Raw genomic sequence first — 18,174 nt, 5'->3', positions numbered from 1 at the left:
CAGGAAATATAAAGTACAGATGAGTAACCAGCCTTTTTCTCTTTAACATTTCCGTTTTTTTCTACTGAGCAAATGCTGAGAGTCACTTTGCGCTCTCTATGTTTTCTGAAATACATTTGGCCAGTGGTTTAACCTCATAATTACAAAGGTTCAGATGCTTACTGAGATGGTAGCCAGTGGTGAAGTTTGCAAGAAATCCCTTCCCAGTTGAAGACTTGTCTGTCCGGAGGATCACTGTCATCTGGTTTGTTGTAGAGAAGACATCTGGCAGAGGGCCTCTCTCTGTGTAGACAGCTATTCAACAGGAAAACATGAATACATTCAACATATTTTGTTCCTATGTTTTTCAAAATGTTCTGGGTTCACAAGCAAATGTTGCCACCACAGGGATGTAGCTGCTCCCCCAAACCTAACTCAGATTGCTGTGGTCAGACCCCAACACCAGATTTGACTAATCAGCATAGAGCAATAAGGTTCAGCTAAGAGATTTTCCATCTGTTTGTCCACACACATAAACAGTCTGACTCCCTGAGAATTTCATCTCACACGGATTGCATGGAGAGCTGAGTGCATGAAAATGTTTTGGAAACCTGATGTCACATAAAGTGTGCTTTCTCAAATTTTTTTCTCTGAATTTCCTCTGAAATGAGAGGAATTTAATTTCCATGATATTATATCCATCAGTTTGCTCCAGCTGTCTGATTACATTCATTTTAGTACCCACTGCTGCTACTTGCCCAAAAGTAAAGAATCTGGTCCTCTGCCATCTCTGATTTCAACCACATCATAAATATTTTCCAGATCAAAGACCTGAAAATGAAGCTGGATGTTTTTTCCATTTTCAGCATTCAAGTACCACACACCTGGAAAATAGTAAAAAACACACACACACACATACAAATCACCTTTTCAATAGTTGCATTTACTGTGCCATTTTCCTGTTGAAGTGCTTTGGGGGGGAAAAAAAATCTAAATTCTTAATAATCACCCAAGAAATTAAGAAGGTTAAATCTTGTATTTAAAAGCTGTCAAGATCCAAAATTCTATTGTTCCTCATTCTTGAAACATTTTTAAAAATTAATTTTAGGCTTCTACAACACAAACATATGTGGTTTTAATCATTTGTGTCAGCTGTGTTTTCTCAAGGTAGTATATCCCACTATTTTCTGACACTGACAATGTGACAAATAGTCTTGTCACTTAAGTCTCATTTGATAGTAAGATAATTTTTATAATCAGTCACAGAAGCCTGTCTTTGAAGTTAAAATAGCTCTTTGCTTCTGTTTAGCCTATTCTTTCCCATATTTCATCTAAGTGTGGATACTATAGAAATCTTGTAAAGTAAAAAAAAATAATTCCATGGAGTGAAAAGTATTTTCTCACTAGCAGGAATCTCATTTGGGAACTTGTGGAATGAATCATGGAAATGTGAGCCATATCTCAAGCAGAGCAGAAACACAAAATGACAACTCTTATGATTACCATCCCAGCACAATTCTCCAGAATTGAAGGGATAAATAATTAAAATTTCATTAAGAAGCAATGACAGAGCTCTCTTCCTTGCTTTATCCATCAACAAGATGTAGTGAACCTCTTTGAAGCATTCACTTTTGCCAGCTCTCATTTAATCTAAATCAAGTAACATCAGTAGAATAACATCTTGCTAGTATGTTAAGAATCATTCAATAAAGGGAGGATTCTTTACAAAATGCATGCACATATTCTTTGCCCTTAGAAAATGTGAGCTATTTAACAGCAGAAGTGATGATATTAACCTGGCAGATACACCAGGTTATGGCAAAATGGGGACTTTCATCACCTTATGTGCTGCTGCATTGACATGAAGACATTTGACATCAGAGGCAGGATGGAATTGGCCAGTCTGGACCTGTTCCATTGGATTATGCTTGTTTTCATCCCTTTTTAATCAGCTGGCACATGCTTAGCTTCAGCTCAGTACCATATAGAATGCAGTTAAAAGATCCCACTGTAGATGCCTTAGATCTTTTTTTGTTTCTTTTATGTTTGACAGCGTCTGAGTTGGAAAAGCAGATTTAGTATCTCTACTTTTATGTGGTTAAACTTCTCCTGAAGTTTTGGAAAAGAATGACTTACAAGAAGCTAAATTAGGGTAATTGTTTGGAAAGTTTGCAGAGCTGAATGTACTGTTTGGCTCCCAGAGTTCAACCGGCCCTCCACAGTCAGCTGGAAAAGAAAACATTTCAAAAACACAATTAACCTGCTGTCTTAATCCTTTAATCTGTGGTAACAATGATAATGTCTAAAAGTAATTTTCATGATTATTGGTCTGCACACTGTGACCATGACAGAAATAAGAAGACAAGAATATGATACAGTCATGTGCCTCATTTACAGTAATAAAAAAGCTAGGACCTAACTAGTGCCTGACCACTCTTTTGGTGGAGAAATTATTCGTGCAGCATCAGCAGAGATACTCAAATCTAAAGGTCCTTTTTTCATCTGGCAAGTAAACGTTCAGCAAAAAACCACAAACTGTTCCTTTGTTTTCTTCAGGATCCCAAAAGCTTTAACAGCTAAACCTTCTCAGTAGTTAAACCAGTCATTTGCTTTTTCCTTAAAATAACTGTTCTAGTAGGAAAGACCTTTGTCATCAAGAGGTGTATGTACTTACAGGTAAAAAGTAATAAAATTTCTGTAAAAGCAAGTATTGTAGATATGTGTACTCACATAAACATGCACTGACAACAGGAACACAGCTAACTGTACTTTATATATTTGATATTCTGTTTCAATTATAATTTTGATGGTGGTTTACATCCCAAATATATCAGCTTTGTGTTCAAAACTTTACTTGATATTGAGAAATATTATTTCTTTTCATTTTAGCCATCAGAATGACTAAATGAATCATGAGAATGAACTTTGGTGTTTTCCCAATTTTGTTGCTCACAATTACTTCATTCAAAATGAACAGTGCTCCTCCCCTTGCTTCAGGAGATCATAAATTAAAGCAAAATACCTTTACCTTTTTTTTTTTTTTTAATGTTTTATTCCTTGAATTAAAATTTTTGCCTTTTTTTTTTTACCTCTCAGATTTTGGCTAAACTTTAACTCTCTCCTCCCCATCCCTTATTCCCTTATGGCTCAAATGTGCATGCCATGATGTCTGATAGCATCTTACACTCTGAGCCCCTTGGTTGGGGACTGCATAATTTATAAATTGTGCCAAGTCTGACCACTGAATCCCATTGGCAGAAAGCTAAAAAAAAAAGAACCAAAACCCCAAAACCAAGAAAAATTTGAACTTCCTCACAACAGTCATTTTCTAGAACTTTCTATTTCACTGAATCACTCCTGGCAAGAAAAGCCAAAAGCTCAGAAAAGAAAAGGAACTTTTAACAATCTTATCCTGACTAATAATTATATTATGTTTCAGCCATATGGCTCACAAGGAAGATTATTTTCTATAAATACCATGGACAGCAGATAAAGATTACATTTTTTTAATGGAACATTATGGCTTGTGAAATCTGATCTGGTCTTGACTACACATAAGGCACATTAGTAGTGATCTTTGTCTATCATGGAAAATGAGAGAAGAAATTGAATTTACTCATGTCTTGAAAAAATGTTTTAAAAATTTCCAGTGATCTTTGAACATAAATTCATAAGGAGTTATTCATACAGCTGAGAACCAAATAGTAATCACTACCAACAATCTTAGTTGAGCACAAGAGATGTGAGAGAGCACAACTTTTCTCAACATTTTAGAAATTGGACATGACCTGTATCTCTGTTCTTTGGTCTAAACTTCAGTTTATATTGACATAAGTATGGAATGTACACTTTTCCACACTATTGTTTGTGTTAAAAGATAGATTATAAATTAACATGAAGATGAAAGCAATCTTTGTTTTAGATGAAAGTGTAAGGTGACAGACTTGTACAAAAGACAAAAGCAAATCTGGCTTTCCCATGCCACCATCAAAAATATCCCTTTTTACATTTCAAGGAGCTTTTGTGGCACTGTGAATGATGCCAGTGACTCGTACTGAAGCTCTAATTCTAGTAAAAGAAATTGACTCAGCTCAAATTCTTTCATGTCTTGTTTATGGACATGACATTTGCAGTGAAATCATTAGTGTTAGTAAGCTTGTACACGTTCATCAAAGTCATTTCATGCTTTGAAGATGATTGATAACATTCACTTTTTTTTTCATCAGGTTACAGATAACACGTAGTAGCATGTACCAATAAAATTATGAAAGTTATTTTTTTTTTCCCCAGCAACAGACATGTTGTACCATGGCTCCCTTTAATCTCTTTCATAAGGAGTTATAAGCCATATTACCATGTCCCTTTTTGGAATGCTAACATTTTATGACCATGCAGTGGGTAGAGATCTATAGTTTGATATTCCTTTGGTGTTTCTCAGAAGCACTCAGCCACTTTTAGCACAGGGCTGTTCCACCACTAATCATGAGTGCTGCTGACTTGCGAGGTGTGTTTACCCACAGCACCTGAAGGTTAGCTGGAGGGGGCAGGCATCAGCATCTCTCCACAAAATTACTTTAATAAAAACTGCTATTGAATTCCAAAACTCATTTTGAGAAACTAGGACTGAAATTATTACTGTTATTAAAATTTCATTTTGCTGACAGACACACCTTGTTGAACTTTACCTCCCTGTGTCTCATGATGGAGCTCTGAAACTGCATTTTACTCTTCCATTTAAAGGCTTTTGCTTCGTCCTGATACAATAGATTTGGAGGTACAGATTTGAGGGAATAATAATAGTATACAGTGTTTCAACATGAATGCAATGTGAATAGTCTTACTATTATTTTAATTTTAGACAATTTAGACAATTTTTAAATTTTTTTATGTTGTCAAGAGAGAAACTAGCTGTGCTTTGAAAGACACAGTAAATCTAATAAAAGGAACATGCTCAATTTTTGCTTTAATGATTTGAAGTTCTATCTGAATGGGCCTTTGTAGAATTTTTTTTGTCCAAAATTTCATCCACTTGCAGAATAAATAACAAAGCAAACCCCATCTGATATTTTAATAATTTTTCCACAAGGAAAAATGATTGAAATATCAGATTTTTTAGATTTTATCAGATTTTAATTTTTTTTTGGTTTTTGCTTTGAATGGGCTTGGACTTCTTTATCATCATATACAACATTTCCTCTCTCTTTTATATAAGCTATTGAGATTTATAAGGATAGTTACAGGTATTCTCTTTGAGTTTTGTTTGTTTGTTTGTTTTTCTTTGTTCGATTTTTTTTTTTTCTGTGAGATTTTCCTGTTTAGCTCTGTGAAACTGGAATGTTTGGAGTAAGCTTTGACCTCTGTGCTTTCCTCTAAAATACTCTGCAGCTGGAAGGGTCTGGAGAGGCGTGGAGCTTGATCTTAGTGTGTTATCCCAGAGACAACTTTATGATGCCGATAAGAGGTTTTGATAAAACTGAGGTTTAAAATCCTGACCCACTCAAACTCAGATACATCAGGAGGAAATCAACAGTGATTTGGTGTTGACTTACTGGGAACCAATGGGGTGGTGGCAGTAGTTGGCCTCACAGTGGGCTCTACATAATTGTCCTCATTGCACTTTCCCTTTGTCAGGCCAATGTCGTCCAGGGCAATGTCACTGGGACCACGCCTTTTAAAGGCATCAAAAATAACCTGAATTCAGGGAGAAAAAAAAAATCAGAATTTTATAATTTAATGAACTATTTTCAGCTGACTATGCTGCACTATTCTGTCTTTTCTTGAATGCTCTTATTTCCACTGTAGTCTACGCTGGTGCTACACTCAGGGGAAGGTTTGCAGTGAAATTCTCTCTCATTGGGGATGAGGCAGAAATTCTCACAAAACAAAACAGCACTATGCAAACTGAGTGGATCATTCTAAGGAATGTAGTAGCTTCTTCATTTAAATGATGATCATGATTCAAAAATATTCAATACCTTTGCTTTTTATATCTATTTTTAAAATGTAATTTTAAAAGCAGTTCTGCATTGCTCATCAGCCCAAACTTCTCCTGAACTAATGGCACAAAAAGATAAAACTAATCTCATTTGTTTTTAACTGCTCTTTAATATCCACATATTTAAAGTAATCCTGCAAAAAAGGAATTAGAGCTGGTGAACTACAGTTAGGCTTAGCAATCTTTTTGAGATCATATGTGGTTACATATTTCCTGGAAATCTGATGCAGCCAGGTCACAGATGCATTTATTTCCTCAGATGTTAAATGCATCTTTCTAGCAGTGCTTGCCAGAAATCAATCAAAACTACTGTAGCAAGGCAAACCATCCCAAATGCCTATAAAAAGAGATTGTTTTCAAAAGAGAGGTGCTGAAAGAATTGTCTGGAATAAACCTCCTCCTTTTGTTTACAGATAAGTCATGTCAGTTGTTAATCATTGCACTTCCATCTGCAACACACTTTCAGTGGATTAATCTGTAAGTAATTAGTGAAAACACTGATTAACAATCTGAAGTAATTTAAATTGAAATCTTCTCATGGCTAAACACTTCACATCACCCTCACTACTGAGATTTTATATTCCACAGCAGATTTTGATAGGCTTTGAACACTCTTGTTTTGTGGAAAGCTCTCATGATAACATTCATTGTTCCCTGAAAATGATCATGTTTTCTGAAATATTAATACTTTAAGTTCCAGAGTAGGGAAAGGGGGTGTGGGAATTTAAATGGGGATTCCAGTCTTCTGTATGCTAATATTTGTTTGATGGTAGATATTTTAAAATGATACTTAGTATTATCTTTGGAATAGTGGAATTTTGGATTCATTTCACAAAAATCTCTGATATCAGTCTAGCTAAAATAAATGAAAAAAGAAAAAAAAAAGCAGCTAAACAAACCTTAAAATCAGAAGTTTCATTTAAAGTTACTTGTCCATAATTCCAGTTGTTTCCATAGTTTCCTACTTTCTCAAAAATTATCTTTTCCTGACCACGCTCATTGCTTATGCTGACTCTTAAACGGTAAACATTATCCCCATACATGAAATACCTAGAGGGGGAAAAGCATTTTATTAGAACAAAGTCAGAATTAGAACAAAGTCAGAATCCATGAAAAAATGTCACTCTTTTTATTTTACAATTTTTCATGAAATCAGGATTAATTTGAAGCAAGCATGAAAATAATATTAATTGTATGTTTAAATTACACCTGGAAGGGTAGAGACCTATTTAAGCTTCATGATGAAAAACATTTCAGGGACTCTAAATATCCTTTTTGCATAGAAATGAATATTGGATGCAGGGTGAAAAAGAAAATACATCATAGCTAACTGCAAAAGTCAAAGCTATGCAGGAGTTAAACTTCAGGCCTGGAGCTGAGGCTGATTGTGGAAATCCAAACAGAACCAGGCTGGTGCTGCCGGCACGCTGAGTGGGAGTAATATTTTAAATGAAAGAAAGCTCTTTGGGTACATTCTTAAACAAAATACAAGTTTAGGAATTATGTAACAATACCAGAAGCTTAGACAATAGGTGTCTGAAGGGACCAAAGGCAAGCTCAGGATCCGGACCCGCTCTTCTGTGAATCCAAGCCCAATGGGTGTTGAAATATAAAATCCTGCAAGATAATGGTCACAATTTAGCCAGGACAGAAGAAATATCTTTTTTACTTTTTTACTTATTGAATTAGAGTTTTTATATTTAAAACAACATCAAGCACAGATAGTGCTGCATGATTTGGAAGACTCCCGACACAGTAAATGTGAGGGATTATCCCAAGATATGTTCACCAAAGAGATATTAAATTGAGCTTTTAAACTTCTTGGATACTCCTCAGAACTAGATGAGCAATGGGAAATTAGTCTTTTCCAAGTCAGTGGGAATTCTGCCTTATATTCTGTGAAGGGAGCAATACTCCTGCCTTTATAAAAATGTCTTCCTGTTTGATATTGATAGTGATTTTGCTGAAGAATTTCCCAACATTTTCATAATCTGTATCCACAAATGACAATGGGAAATATGGATTTTGTGTTGAGAGGGTGACAGAATGAGTATGTGAACATTTTATAGCAAGGTGAGGCATTATAAACCAACAAACAACAACAAAAAAAAAACCCTTTATGTGTGACATTAAGTTTGTAGCTTTTTTCTGAGATAATTTGTTGCAGCAGCTGGGAATTTGGACTTCTTGTCACCATATGAGGTCACGCCATAGAAACACTGAAATTAGTCATAAGAAATGCAAACTTAGTCAGCTTTAAAATAAAATTCTTGCTTTATTTAAATCATGGGTGTAATCTTGTATTTTCTTCTACCTAATCAATATATATATATGCAAATATTATATTAAGAGAATTTTCAAATTAATATAGTTATAATTATATGAATTAAATTATATACGCTGTATTCTGTTATTTATACATCCAGATTATCTAGTTTTTTCAAATGAGAGGCTAAAATTCCTGAAAATTAATCTGAAATCTGAATCAGGCCTTTAATTTCCTCTGTTGACTTAGAGAGCATGCAGTAAAATAGACATGATGCCTAACTTAAAGATAAAAGTTCTTAATATAATTCTCTGTTTTGTCAATTCCCTGAGCATTCATAATCAATTTTTGAATGTGTATTAAGGCCTTTACTTTTCAGGAGAAGAAAAAAACAAAAAAAAGTGTTTCATGAATGTAATAGCTTGATATTTATGATGCAATTTACTCAAAATACAGGTCAGAAATTTAAATATGCAATACAGTAGTAACATTACACATAGGAACATTGCATATTTCAGCTTAGACTTGGCATAGGAAAATTGAGAGCCCCTAAAATGCATTAATATTTTTTGAGAGAAAGAAATCATTCTCAAGTGTTTTGTTAAAAAAATTTACATTCTTTCATCTGATTTGCATTCTAGGAGCCCAATGGGAAGACAAAACAGTGTTCTGAAGATTGTTTAGAAAATGTGCTTTTACTCAGAAAGGGGTGCATAATTTCTATCTGATAAAGTGCAGAATACTATTTTTTCTTTTCCCAGGAGTAACTTCTTTCAGAATAATTTGCAATTTTCCCATTCATTTGTCACTGAATAAATTTTATGTAAGTCTTGCATAGAATACATATAAACATTGCAAAATCCAGTTTGTATTTTATCTGGTTTTAGCTGGACTGACAAATCAGCTGAGACAGTGATTGTTTGGCTTTATTATTAAAATAGAAAAACACTTATGGAGTCTAATGCAGATATAAGGATTCATGATACATTCAAAATCCAATTCCTATCAGTATTGTCTCTTTAAACAGATTCCACTTTTGATATGACCATTCTTCTAATAAAGTTATTTAACTGTAACAGTTACTGGAGTGTTTGTGGTGTGTTTGGCACAGTAGGTGAGTTTGCTGCGCAGTAACCAGGGACACAGATGCCCCCTGAAAACTGCAGGTCAGCTTTATTCAAATCAAAATTATTTTGTGACTACCCTGAGGATGTCAGCAGGAGAGAGGGATGAAACAGAAGTGATTTGTCTAATAATGCAATTATACTTTTTTTCCGCCTCAAGTTATACATACAGGTTTTTGACCTATAATATTTTTGCCCAATAGAAATTTCTTTCTCAGATAAAGCATTTTGGTGTAATAAAAGCATTGAAATTTTTAGTACCTCACACTTAAATAATTTTACTTTTTTTTTTTTTTTTCCTTTTAGTTTTGGTATATTTCCACAAGATGGCAATCAGAAGGATAAAACATTTAATCTGGTAACAGTGACATTTTTATTGCAGAATAATACAACATTTTAGTAATACCACTATGAAGAATCCATAATGCAGTGACATAAGCTAAATCAAGTTTTTCCTTCAATCTTCAAGCCACTTTTTTGATCTTACCTGAAAAGTTGCCAAATGTATGATCAAATTCAGGACCACTCATCAAGGGAAAGGTAGGACCCTGAACTCTCTCCCAGTCTGAATCATCATCCAAATCTTGTATCCAGAAACAAAAGCCATCTTCAAAAGTGCAGTTGATTTTCTCATAATCTGTGAATAAGAACTTCTAGTAAATAAAAGATGACAGAGATGGTGAGTTTTTTCTTAGAATTACACGGGGAGCAGTGATGAATAATGTCAGTTTTTAAATATGTTTGTAAATCAGCCTACAGTGACTTAATTTCCTCTATAGGAAATGCAACAAAATTACTCAAATAAGCGTGTTTTCCTGAATGTTGTTTCTAGATGTTGTTCTGAATGTTTTATTTTATAAAGACATTGTGGTCAATGATTTCATAGTGTTTAGTGAACAAGCTGGCTGAGAGGAATCTGATGGAGGTGCAGACACAGTTTTATTTATTTTTTTATGAATTTTGTAAGACATCACTCTACTGCTAGATACAGGCCTGTAAACGTGTATGGCCTTGCAGGAATAATTTATTTGATATTTAAATCAGTATGAATTTATTCAAAATGGATCTAGATATTGGACAGAGGCCAGAAAATGTTGCTTCTGTTTCCACTGCCATTTTCTCAAACTGAAAGTGTAGATTCACCAAAATTTTTGGATAAAAAAGAAACAAAAAAACCAGACACATACACACACAGAGAGAACACACACACACAGAGAACACTTACTGTTCAGTTCACTTGCATTAAATGCAGTGTATGTTGCATTAAAGCCATTATAATTCTCTGCATAATCGGACATAAACAGTGCTGTAGCCTCATGAGAAAAAATGTAAATTGTTTCAGGATTGGTCCCTGACAGAGAAGCTGAAAACAAATAAAAAAACCCAACATACAGTCAGAGAGAAAATAAACACAGGCACATTAAAATTTCCAGTATTGTCACAAAACCATAGTGGATTAGTTTATTGAGTCTTAAGGAATGCTTTTCCTGTTGTACTGTGATCCTGCTGCAATAGCTTCAAACCCTTGAAGCATTTAGCTGTTTGGCTATATATAAATATTCTGCATATTCCATCTCTCATATCCACCAATATGGATACCAGCTAGTCTTCTGCCATTTCTCATTCCCATTCTCTACCTATTTCCAAAAATAAGGATAAATAATAGTATATCTTTCTGATATACTATTCTTCCTACAGTCTATCTTCAGAATATGTTTTCAATCTCTCATAGAATTCAGCTGTAGAGACTGAGTCTTATGAAAAATGGGTACAATCCCAGTTTTCAGAGTAGAATATAGAGACAAGGTATCATCAGTATTTCAAGATCTGAGGAAAACAATGTATTTACAAATACTTGGTAAAGATTTTCAGGAAGTTTTGTACCAATTCTCCCACTTTTTCAGTTTAGATACTTTCATTTTATGTTACTGTGTGTGATATTACAGGAACTTCTGACAATATATTTCCAATGAAACATGGACCCCACAAGACCATGAGGCTGATAAAATTATCAAGATCATTTCAATAAGATCTCAAAAAAACAAATAAAAATTTCATAATGTATAAGGCTTTTATCTGGTCAAATTAAAAGGCAGACAGGTATATTGAGATTGTCTAACAGGGTAAATTCATGCAGATCCAGTCTTCCTTTTAAACATACATGTGCAGCTTTTGATACCTCAAAATGCTTATTTTACCACTTAGATTTTAGTACTGTTAGCTGAAAAATAAACTTACCTCTTAAAACTTTGTTTTGTCCTAATCCTTCAAAAATACTCAGCTCGTCTGCATATGGTTGTGTTTCAAAAGAAGTGAAGTTCAGTTTAATGGACAACCCTTGAGGCACTCTAAGGCAACAAAGGAAACAAACTCAAAACTGAAAATCTATTATTTGACTTCAGTAAAGTCATTGAAGTCATTGAATGTTTGAATGATAGGTTCAGAAGCAACACGAAATTATCTTAATCAAGATTATTAATCAAGATGATCTATTTGTCTCACTTCCAGCTCGTAAAATTGCCAAAAAAATTTGACATAAACCTTTTGTAACAGTGTGTGCACACCTTTAAGCCCTGGAGTTAAGTGTATTCTAGAAATGGAATGTTCTGAACTCTAGAAACTAATTATCAGTTCTAGAAGGGTTTTTTGGATGGTTTTGGCTGGGTTTTGTTGTCCTCTGCATCTCACTGAATTGCAATCCCTTTTTTCATACATTTTACTCTTATATATCTCACTGCTCAGGTAGACTTCCCAAACCCAGAGGAACAGTACCAAGATATCAATATGAACAGCAAGATACCAAAATGTCTCTCCTGAAAGTCCACAACACTGTCTCTTATGACAAAAACAGGCTTTGCAAGCAGGTTTGATGATGTAAAGCCCACTCTTTGGGAAATTGTTACAAATCAAAATCATCACACCCAAAGTTTAATGACCAGAAGTCACTTGAAGTAAAGCGTAAAAATTCTTGGCCTTATTTTGCTACAGTTATGCTCTATGAATAATCTACAGTTATGCTCTATGAATAATCTATATTTAATTTGTTTTCCCATTTCCTTTGCACTAGACACATATGGTAGTCAAAATTCTAAAACATTACCAGCTTAGTTACCACTATGTGGATTTCTTTTCAGAATTCAGACTCCATGAAAATAATCTTTTAACAGCAATCTGCTGGTGCCTATCAGTAATGATAAGTAGAAAAAGGTGAAATAAATACTTAGATATTTTGCCTTTTAAAATTTTTTGTTCTTGTAGTAATTTTATATTTCTCCAGATAGAAGAAACAGCTTTGGTTAGAAAAGAGTAAAACATATAGTTGGAAGGTTCAGGAAGCTAAACTTTCAGGGAAATATTGAGCATATTGCTCTCTAAGGAGAGGACGTTGGATCTTCATTTAGAGTTAAAGGGCATGAAAAAAGCTCTTCCTAAAGGTAATGGGGAAATATTTCTAGACAAAGGCAAATCCAATCTCAGATGTATTATAGGTTGCCTTCTAACACATTTTTATAGGGATAATAAAAAATGTAGGTTATTGGAAAACCCAAAAGTTCCCTCATGGAAACAACTCTGGAAGAAAGACAAAATTTGAGTGCCACTTTGAATTTCTTAGGGCTTTACTCTCAGTGTGGCTTGATTTCTTAAAGCAGTTAAGTGGAAATTAGTTCAGGTGGTTGCTTTTTGTAATTTTTCAATCTGTAATTACACATATCTGCAGAACCTCTACCGTATTATTTGCAATTGCTCATGATTCTTTCCATAATGATATTTTTACCAGCTACACCCCTGGTATAGATATCCACCTAGTACAATGCTTTCTGCAGCTATAGCAGCTCTTGGAGCAACACCAACAGTGTAGAAGGAAGGAGGGCACTGGGGCCATGTTTATTTACTGAGCTCAAATTCTGCAATGCCCTGAAGTGAGGAACAAGGCAGATATACTCAGAAGGGAAAAAAAAATTGTTTTCTTTTCCTGGGACACATATGTATTTTAAAGCCAGGTGTTGTCAGTAATTACTGGTGAGCAGTACCACTGAGGATGAGAAGGAAAAAATGTGCGAAACAGAAGGAAAACCAAGATTTCAGGGTAAAGATTAAAGTTCTGAACAAAATCAAAGCTTAACATTTTCAAAGGAGCCTTTGGAATGAGAAGCTCGAACCTTTTGCAATTTTAAAGGCAATTTCTTAATCTCCTTTGAAATCTGCCAAATTAATACTTCTCAGAATCAAAGAGCAGCCATGATTATGAAACCATAATAAGAATGACTGCCTTTCAAAGCAGTAACTTCTGAATTGGCAGTCATAGGAGAGATTTTTAGGACTGTCTAACTTGTGATCATCCAATTTTTTTTTTGATATGTACTTTTGGATGAGATTTATCATATAGTGTGGCTACCTTTTTTCTCCCTGTCCCAAGAAATGGACCTAGAGAGTCAAAATCAAAGAGTTGTCCCTATCTGTAGGTATATATCCTTGATAAAAAAAATGAATTCTACTTCTTGTTCCTGAGGCTTAAGAGGTATTTGGTGCTTTTATGTAAAAAATATAATATAATATAATATAATATAATATAATATAATATAATATAATATAATATAATATAATATAATATAATATAATATAATATAATATAATATAATATAATATAATATAATATAATATAATATAATATAATATAATATAATATAATAACTTTATAATTCTAAAACATACTTCTAAATTACATGGAATTTTCTATGCTGAGGTATTTGGGAATAAAAGCAAATGACATAAGACTATTGTGCAGGAAACAAGATCACCTCATAATCCAAAAAAATGTTAGGTACAAAATTATTGGAAAATGGCTTACTCTATTATCCATTTGCAAACAATGTTTTCATTATATGGCTTTGGATAATTCATAGAGTGAAAAAACCCAGAGGAGAGAGTCAACATGAATTGTCCATCACAAACTGCAGCTGTAAAGATATAATGAAGAACATTTGTCAGAATGACATTTGAAAAACAGAATCAGAGCCAAAATGTGGGTGACCCTGGATATTGATTTACATAGATTACCTTGTAACTGCTTTGTAAGCAACAATAGGAAGACGAAATAAAATACAATATAGATTTATTCCCATTTCTAATTCTTATCACTGTTTGATCTCAAAGTACTATAGGAGAAGAAAAGTAGTACAGAAAATTAATTTTTAAATTCAACACAATCCAACTAATCCAAACTAGTCTAAACCAATCCAAATAATTCAAAACCAGCAACTGGATTTAGCTAATCCAATACTTTCATTTTACTCTATACTTTTATAAAAAAGCAGGATCTTGCCTTACCAGTTCTTATCTACAACTACTTTAAATCAGAAAACTGTGTTTGTACTACCAGAGACAATTTGATATCACAGGAATAAAAGCAAAAGGGGATATGGTTGACTGTTGTTATCTCTACTTTTATAAGCTTCCTGGTTCCTTGCCTTATATATTACTGAGTACTTGAAGAGATAAGTGGCTCTCCCAAGTTTCCTGCCAGCTATTGAATTCATTCAGCTGAGGTAAATGTCATTTATCATCATCTATTTTTTCAAAGGGCTTTCAATAGTTTTTTCCTTGGCGTTGGTATTCTATTTTATGAAAGTTCTTCACTTAAAAATAGGGGGAAAAGTATTTTTAAGCCTCAGCAAGATGGGAAATGATAATTCCTGTAGAGATTTTTTATATCAGCAGACACTGAGGAACTGCTGAAGGTTTTGCCTCATCTCTTGAACATTATGTTAGAATCTGTCTAATAATGTTTTCTCTTCAGTTTTTCAAAAAGTATCATAGTGGCTTAACACAAAGATAAAATCAATACCACACATGATTATCTGCAGAGGTAAGGACAAGTTCATCAGTTTGAGGCAGCTGATCAGAAATTATACAAAGCTTTTAATTAATTTCTGAAATGAAACCATACCTATAACGACAGTCCAAATTACGAATAACCAAACATATTGAAAATTAAATGGGAATTTTATTGAGCATAGTCTTCCTCTGGGAAATGATATATAAATTAATAAATTGGGCCTCCTTGTGTGTTGATTTTATAAGTGCAAAATTCTTTTTGCCTGTCACTGTAGCAAACACAAAATAAAAGTCAAGCTTTGTTTCATGCAGCCATATACCATAAATAAAGACTGTGCAGAATGAACTTTGCCAACATGCCTAATGCATGAGCTGAAATAGAAACATATTCCCTTTTGCAATCTTTGAGAGGAAAACAGAACACATAAGATTTTAAATACTTAGAAAAGGTCCATGAATGATAGTTATTATTCTATATTAGCATTAGAGCTGGGTATTGGTATTGAAGTACTTTTTTTCTCCACTTTCATTCACATATTTCCTGTCCTTACCAATGAGAAGAAGAAAATCAGTGTGAGAAGAACTGATTGTTCTTGAGCTTGTTATCAGTGAAGATTAGGAAAAAGTGGTCCTGTTAACAAGTAAGACATAATCTGATCTAAAAGGAGTCTCATAGGATGTACAACAATAAAAAAGATGAGCATACTTTTCTAATAAAATCAATGACAACTGTTTGCTCATTCATTTCTCTTGGAATCACAGAATGAATCAGGTTGGAAGGGACCACAATGGGTCCAACCTCCCTGCTCAAGCAGGATCAACCTAGAGCATCTGGGACAGGATGGCATCCAGATGGTTCTGGAACATCTCCAGTGAGGGACACTCCACAGCCTCTCTGGGGGATCTGTCCCAGTGTTTGGTCACTGCACACTGAAGAATTTCTTCCTCATGTTCGGGTGAAACTTCCTGTGCATCAATTCCTGCCCACTGCCCCTTGTCCCATTGCTGGGCACCACTGAGCAGAGCCTGGTCCCTGCTCTGACCCCTCCCTGCAGGCACTGACAGACACTGATGGAGTTCCCGCTCACTCGTCTCTTCTTGAGGCTGAACAGCCCCAGCTCCCTCAGCCTTTCCTCATAAGAGATGCCCCCTATTATTATGATTGTTCTTATCTTCTTATTGTTTAATTTTGTTTATTCCTTATCTCTTAAGAGACAGTGAGTAAATTCAAACAGGTCCTTAGGTGTATGGCTAAGGAATGTGTCAGGAATGAGCAGGAAGACAGCAGGGACTGGTCCTTTTTCCCTAAAGAACCTCCCAGTGCTTCCTCCTTGCAGGGAGCAAGAAGCTGTGGTCGAAGATGGATGGGCATGGAAGTCATTACATTTTGCCTCATCCTGGAGCCCAAAGAAAAGCTGCAGTTGTTCTCCTAAGGAGACAGGAGATATCCTTTCAAGGAGCCACTTCTACTCTTTCCCCAGTATGTATCCTGCTGTCTACTTCTATTTAATTCTGTTCCATGGGACATTATGAGGACTTCAGCCTGTTAGCCTTGAGTTTGGGGGAGAATCTCCCCAAACCGGTCAAACCCAGCCCACATATTTCACTTGACAGCATCTTTCTCTGCTAAAGGCCAGTCCATTACTTTCTGATTAATCTCTCTCAGTGCTGCAGTGATGCTGTGAGGTGAGTAATCACAAAAAATTATAGTCTAGACATATAATAACTGCAAAGAGTCTGCAGAAACCCCTCCTGGGATCAGCCTCCAGTCTCCCTTTCTGTACCCCTGCGTAGCTGCTTTACAGCAATGCCAGTCATTATTAGCGGCTGCTGCTCAGACTTCACATTTCTCTAGAGACCCTTTCACTGAAATTGCTAGCTGTACTTTCGTGAAGCCTTTTGTTACTTCACTGCATTGCAGAGCCAGAAAGAAACCTTTCAAGATAATTTTAATCAATAAAACAAACAAAAAAAAGGGTGTTCAGTTGCTTGAGTCTCTTCTGAGAAGCTAAGATTTTGCAATCTCTTTTCTGCAATTCCCTTTTCTTTTTTTCTGAAGAAAATTGCACTTATAACAGAGAAGTTCAGCCTGTCACAAAGCTTCAGGATCAAGCTTTGAGATTCTTTAAAAACATAATTGGTCTTTTAGTTGTTTGTTTGTTTGTTTTTAGGGCCTAGCATTTCACATGCTTCTGGAAGCTCGAAGCAGATTGCCCTCACTGTTTTCTTCTTATCACAGCAGAATGGAAAGAAGCTTTCCAGATTTCTAGCATCAAATTCTATAGTTAAAAAAACCAAACCCAACAAACAAACAAGAAAAAAAAAAACCACGTAGGGAGTGTTAATTGCTCCCATTTCTCCTAAAACATTTGAAATGTTCTATTTGAGAGACAACTTAACAGAGTTTTAACTGAGAGCTGAGGCTGTGGAGAGCAATGCAGGCAGCATTAACCCACGCACCTCCCAACAAAACCGCAGAGCAGTTGGGTAAGGAGCACTGCAGTCAATTCCTTGGTACAAACAGTTTCTTGGGGAAACCAGGAAGTCAGATGGACTCATAGAGTAGAATAATTTAGGTTAGGAAAGACCTCCAAGGTCATTGAATTCAGCCTTTGCTGGATCACCACCTTGTCTGCCAGGCCATGTCCAGTCCTTTCTCAAACACCTCCAAGGATGGTGACTCCACCATGGGCAGCCCATTCCAATGCTGGACAACCATCTCTGTGAAGAAATTCTCCCTGATGTCCAACCTGAACGTCCCCTGGCACAGCTTGAGGCCATTTCCTCTTGTCCTGTCACTGGTTACCTGGGAGAAGAGCCTGAACTGCACCTGGCTCCATCCTCCTCTCAGAGAGTTGTATGGTATGAGAAACTGATCCCTGAGCTGCCTTTTTCCAGGCTGAGGCCTCCCAGCTCCTCACATGGATTATTCTCCAATTTTTTTTACTCTTCCTCTCCAGTCCCTCCATGTCATT

General features: G+C 35.2%; 1 protein-coding gene across 1 annotated transcript in view; it reads right to left on the bottom strand.

Moving 5' to 3' along the window:
- TMPRSS15 (transmembrane serine protease 15) overlaps positions 1–18,174 on the bottom strand; it is a 51,449-nt gene that overhangs the window by 18,235 nt on the left and 15,040 nt on the right. The window contains exons 10-19 of the mRNA XM_063150348.1: positions 14,214–14,322; positions 11,603–11,712; positions 10,590–10,727; positions 9,852–10,001; positions 7,489–7,591; positions 6,874–7,024; positions 5,529–5,670; positions 2,116–2,205; positions 738–863; positions 163–294 (exon numbers count right to left, since the gene is read on the bottom strand). Coding sequence (XP_063006418.1) covers positions 163–294; positions 738–863; positions 2,116–2,205; positions 5,529–5,670; positions 6,874–7,024; positions 7,489–7,591; positions 9,852–10,001; positions 10,590–10,727; positions 11,603–11,712; positions 14,214–14,322 — 1,251 coding nt within the window. The remainder of the gene's footprint in view (positions 1–162; positions 295–737; positions 864–2,115; positions 2,206–5,528; positions 5,671–6,873; positions 7,025–7,488; positions 7,592–9,851; positions 10,002–10,589; positions 10,728–11,602; positions 11,713–14,213; positions 14,323–18,174) is intronic.

Source organism: Melospiza melodia, chromosome 2 (assembly GCF_035770615.1).
Source record: "Melospiza melodia melodia isolate bMelMel2 chromosome 2, bMelMel2.pri, whole genome shotgun sequence".
In the NCBI taxonomy this organism is placed as follows: Eukaryota; Metazoa; Chordata; class Aves; order Passeriformes; family Passerellidae; genus Melospiza; species Melospiza melodia.
This window is presented reverse-complemented; position numbering and strand designations above follow the sequence as displayed.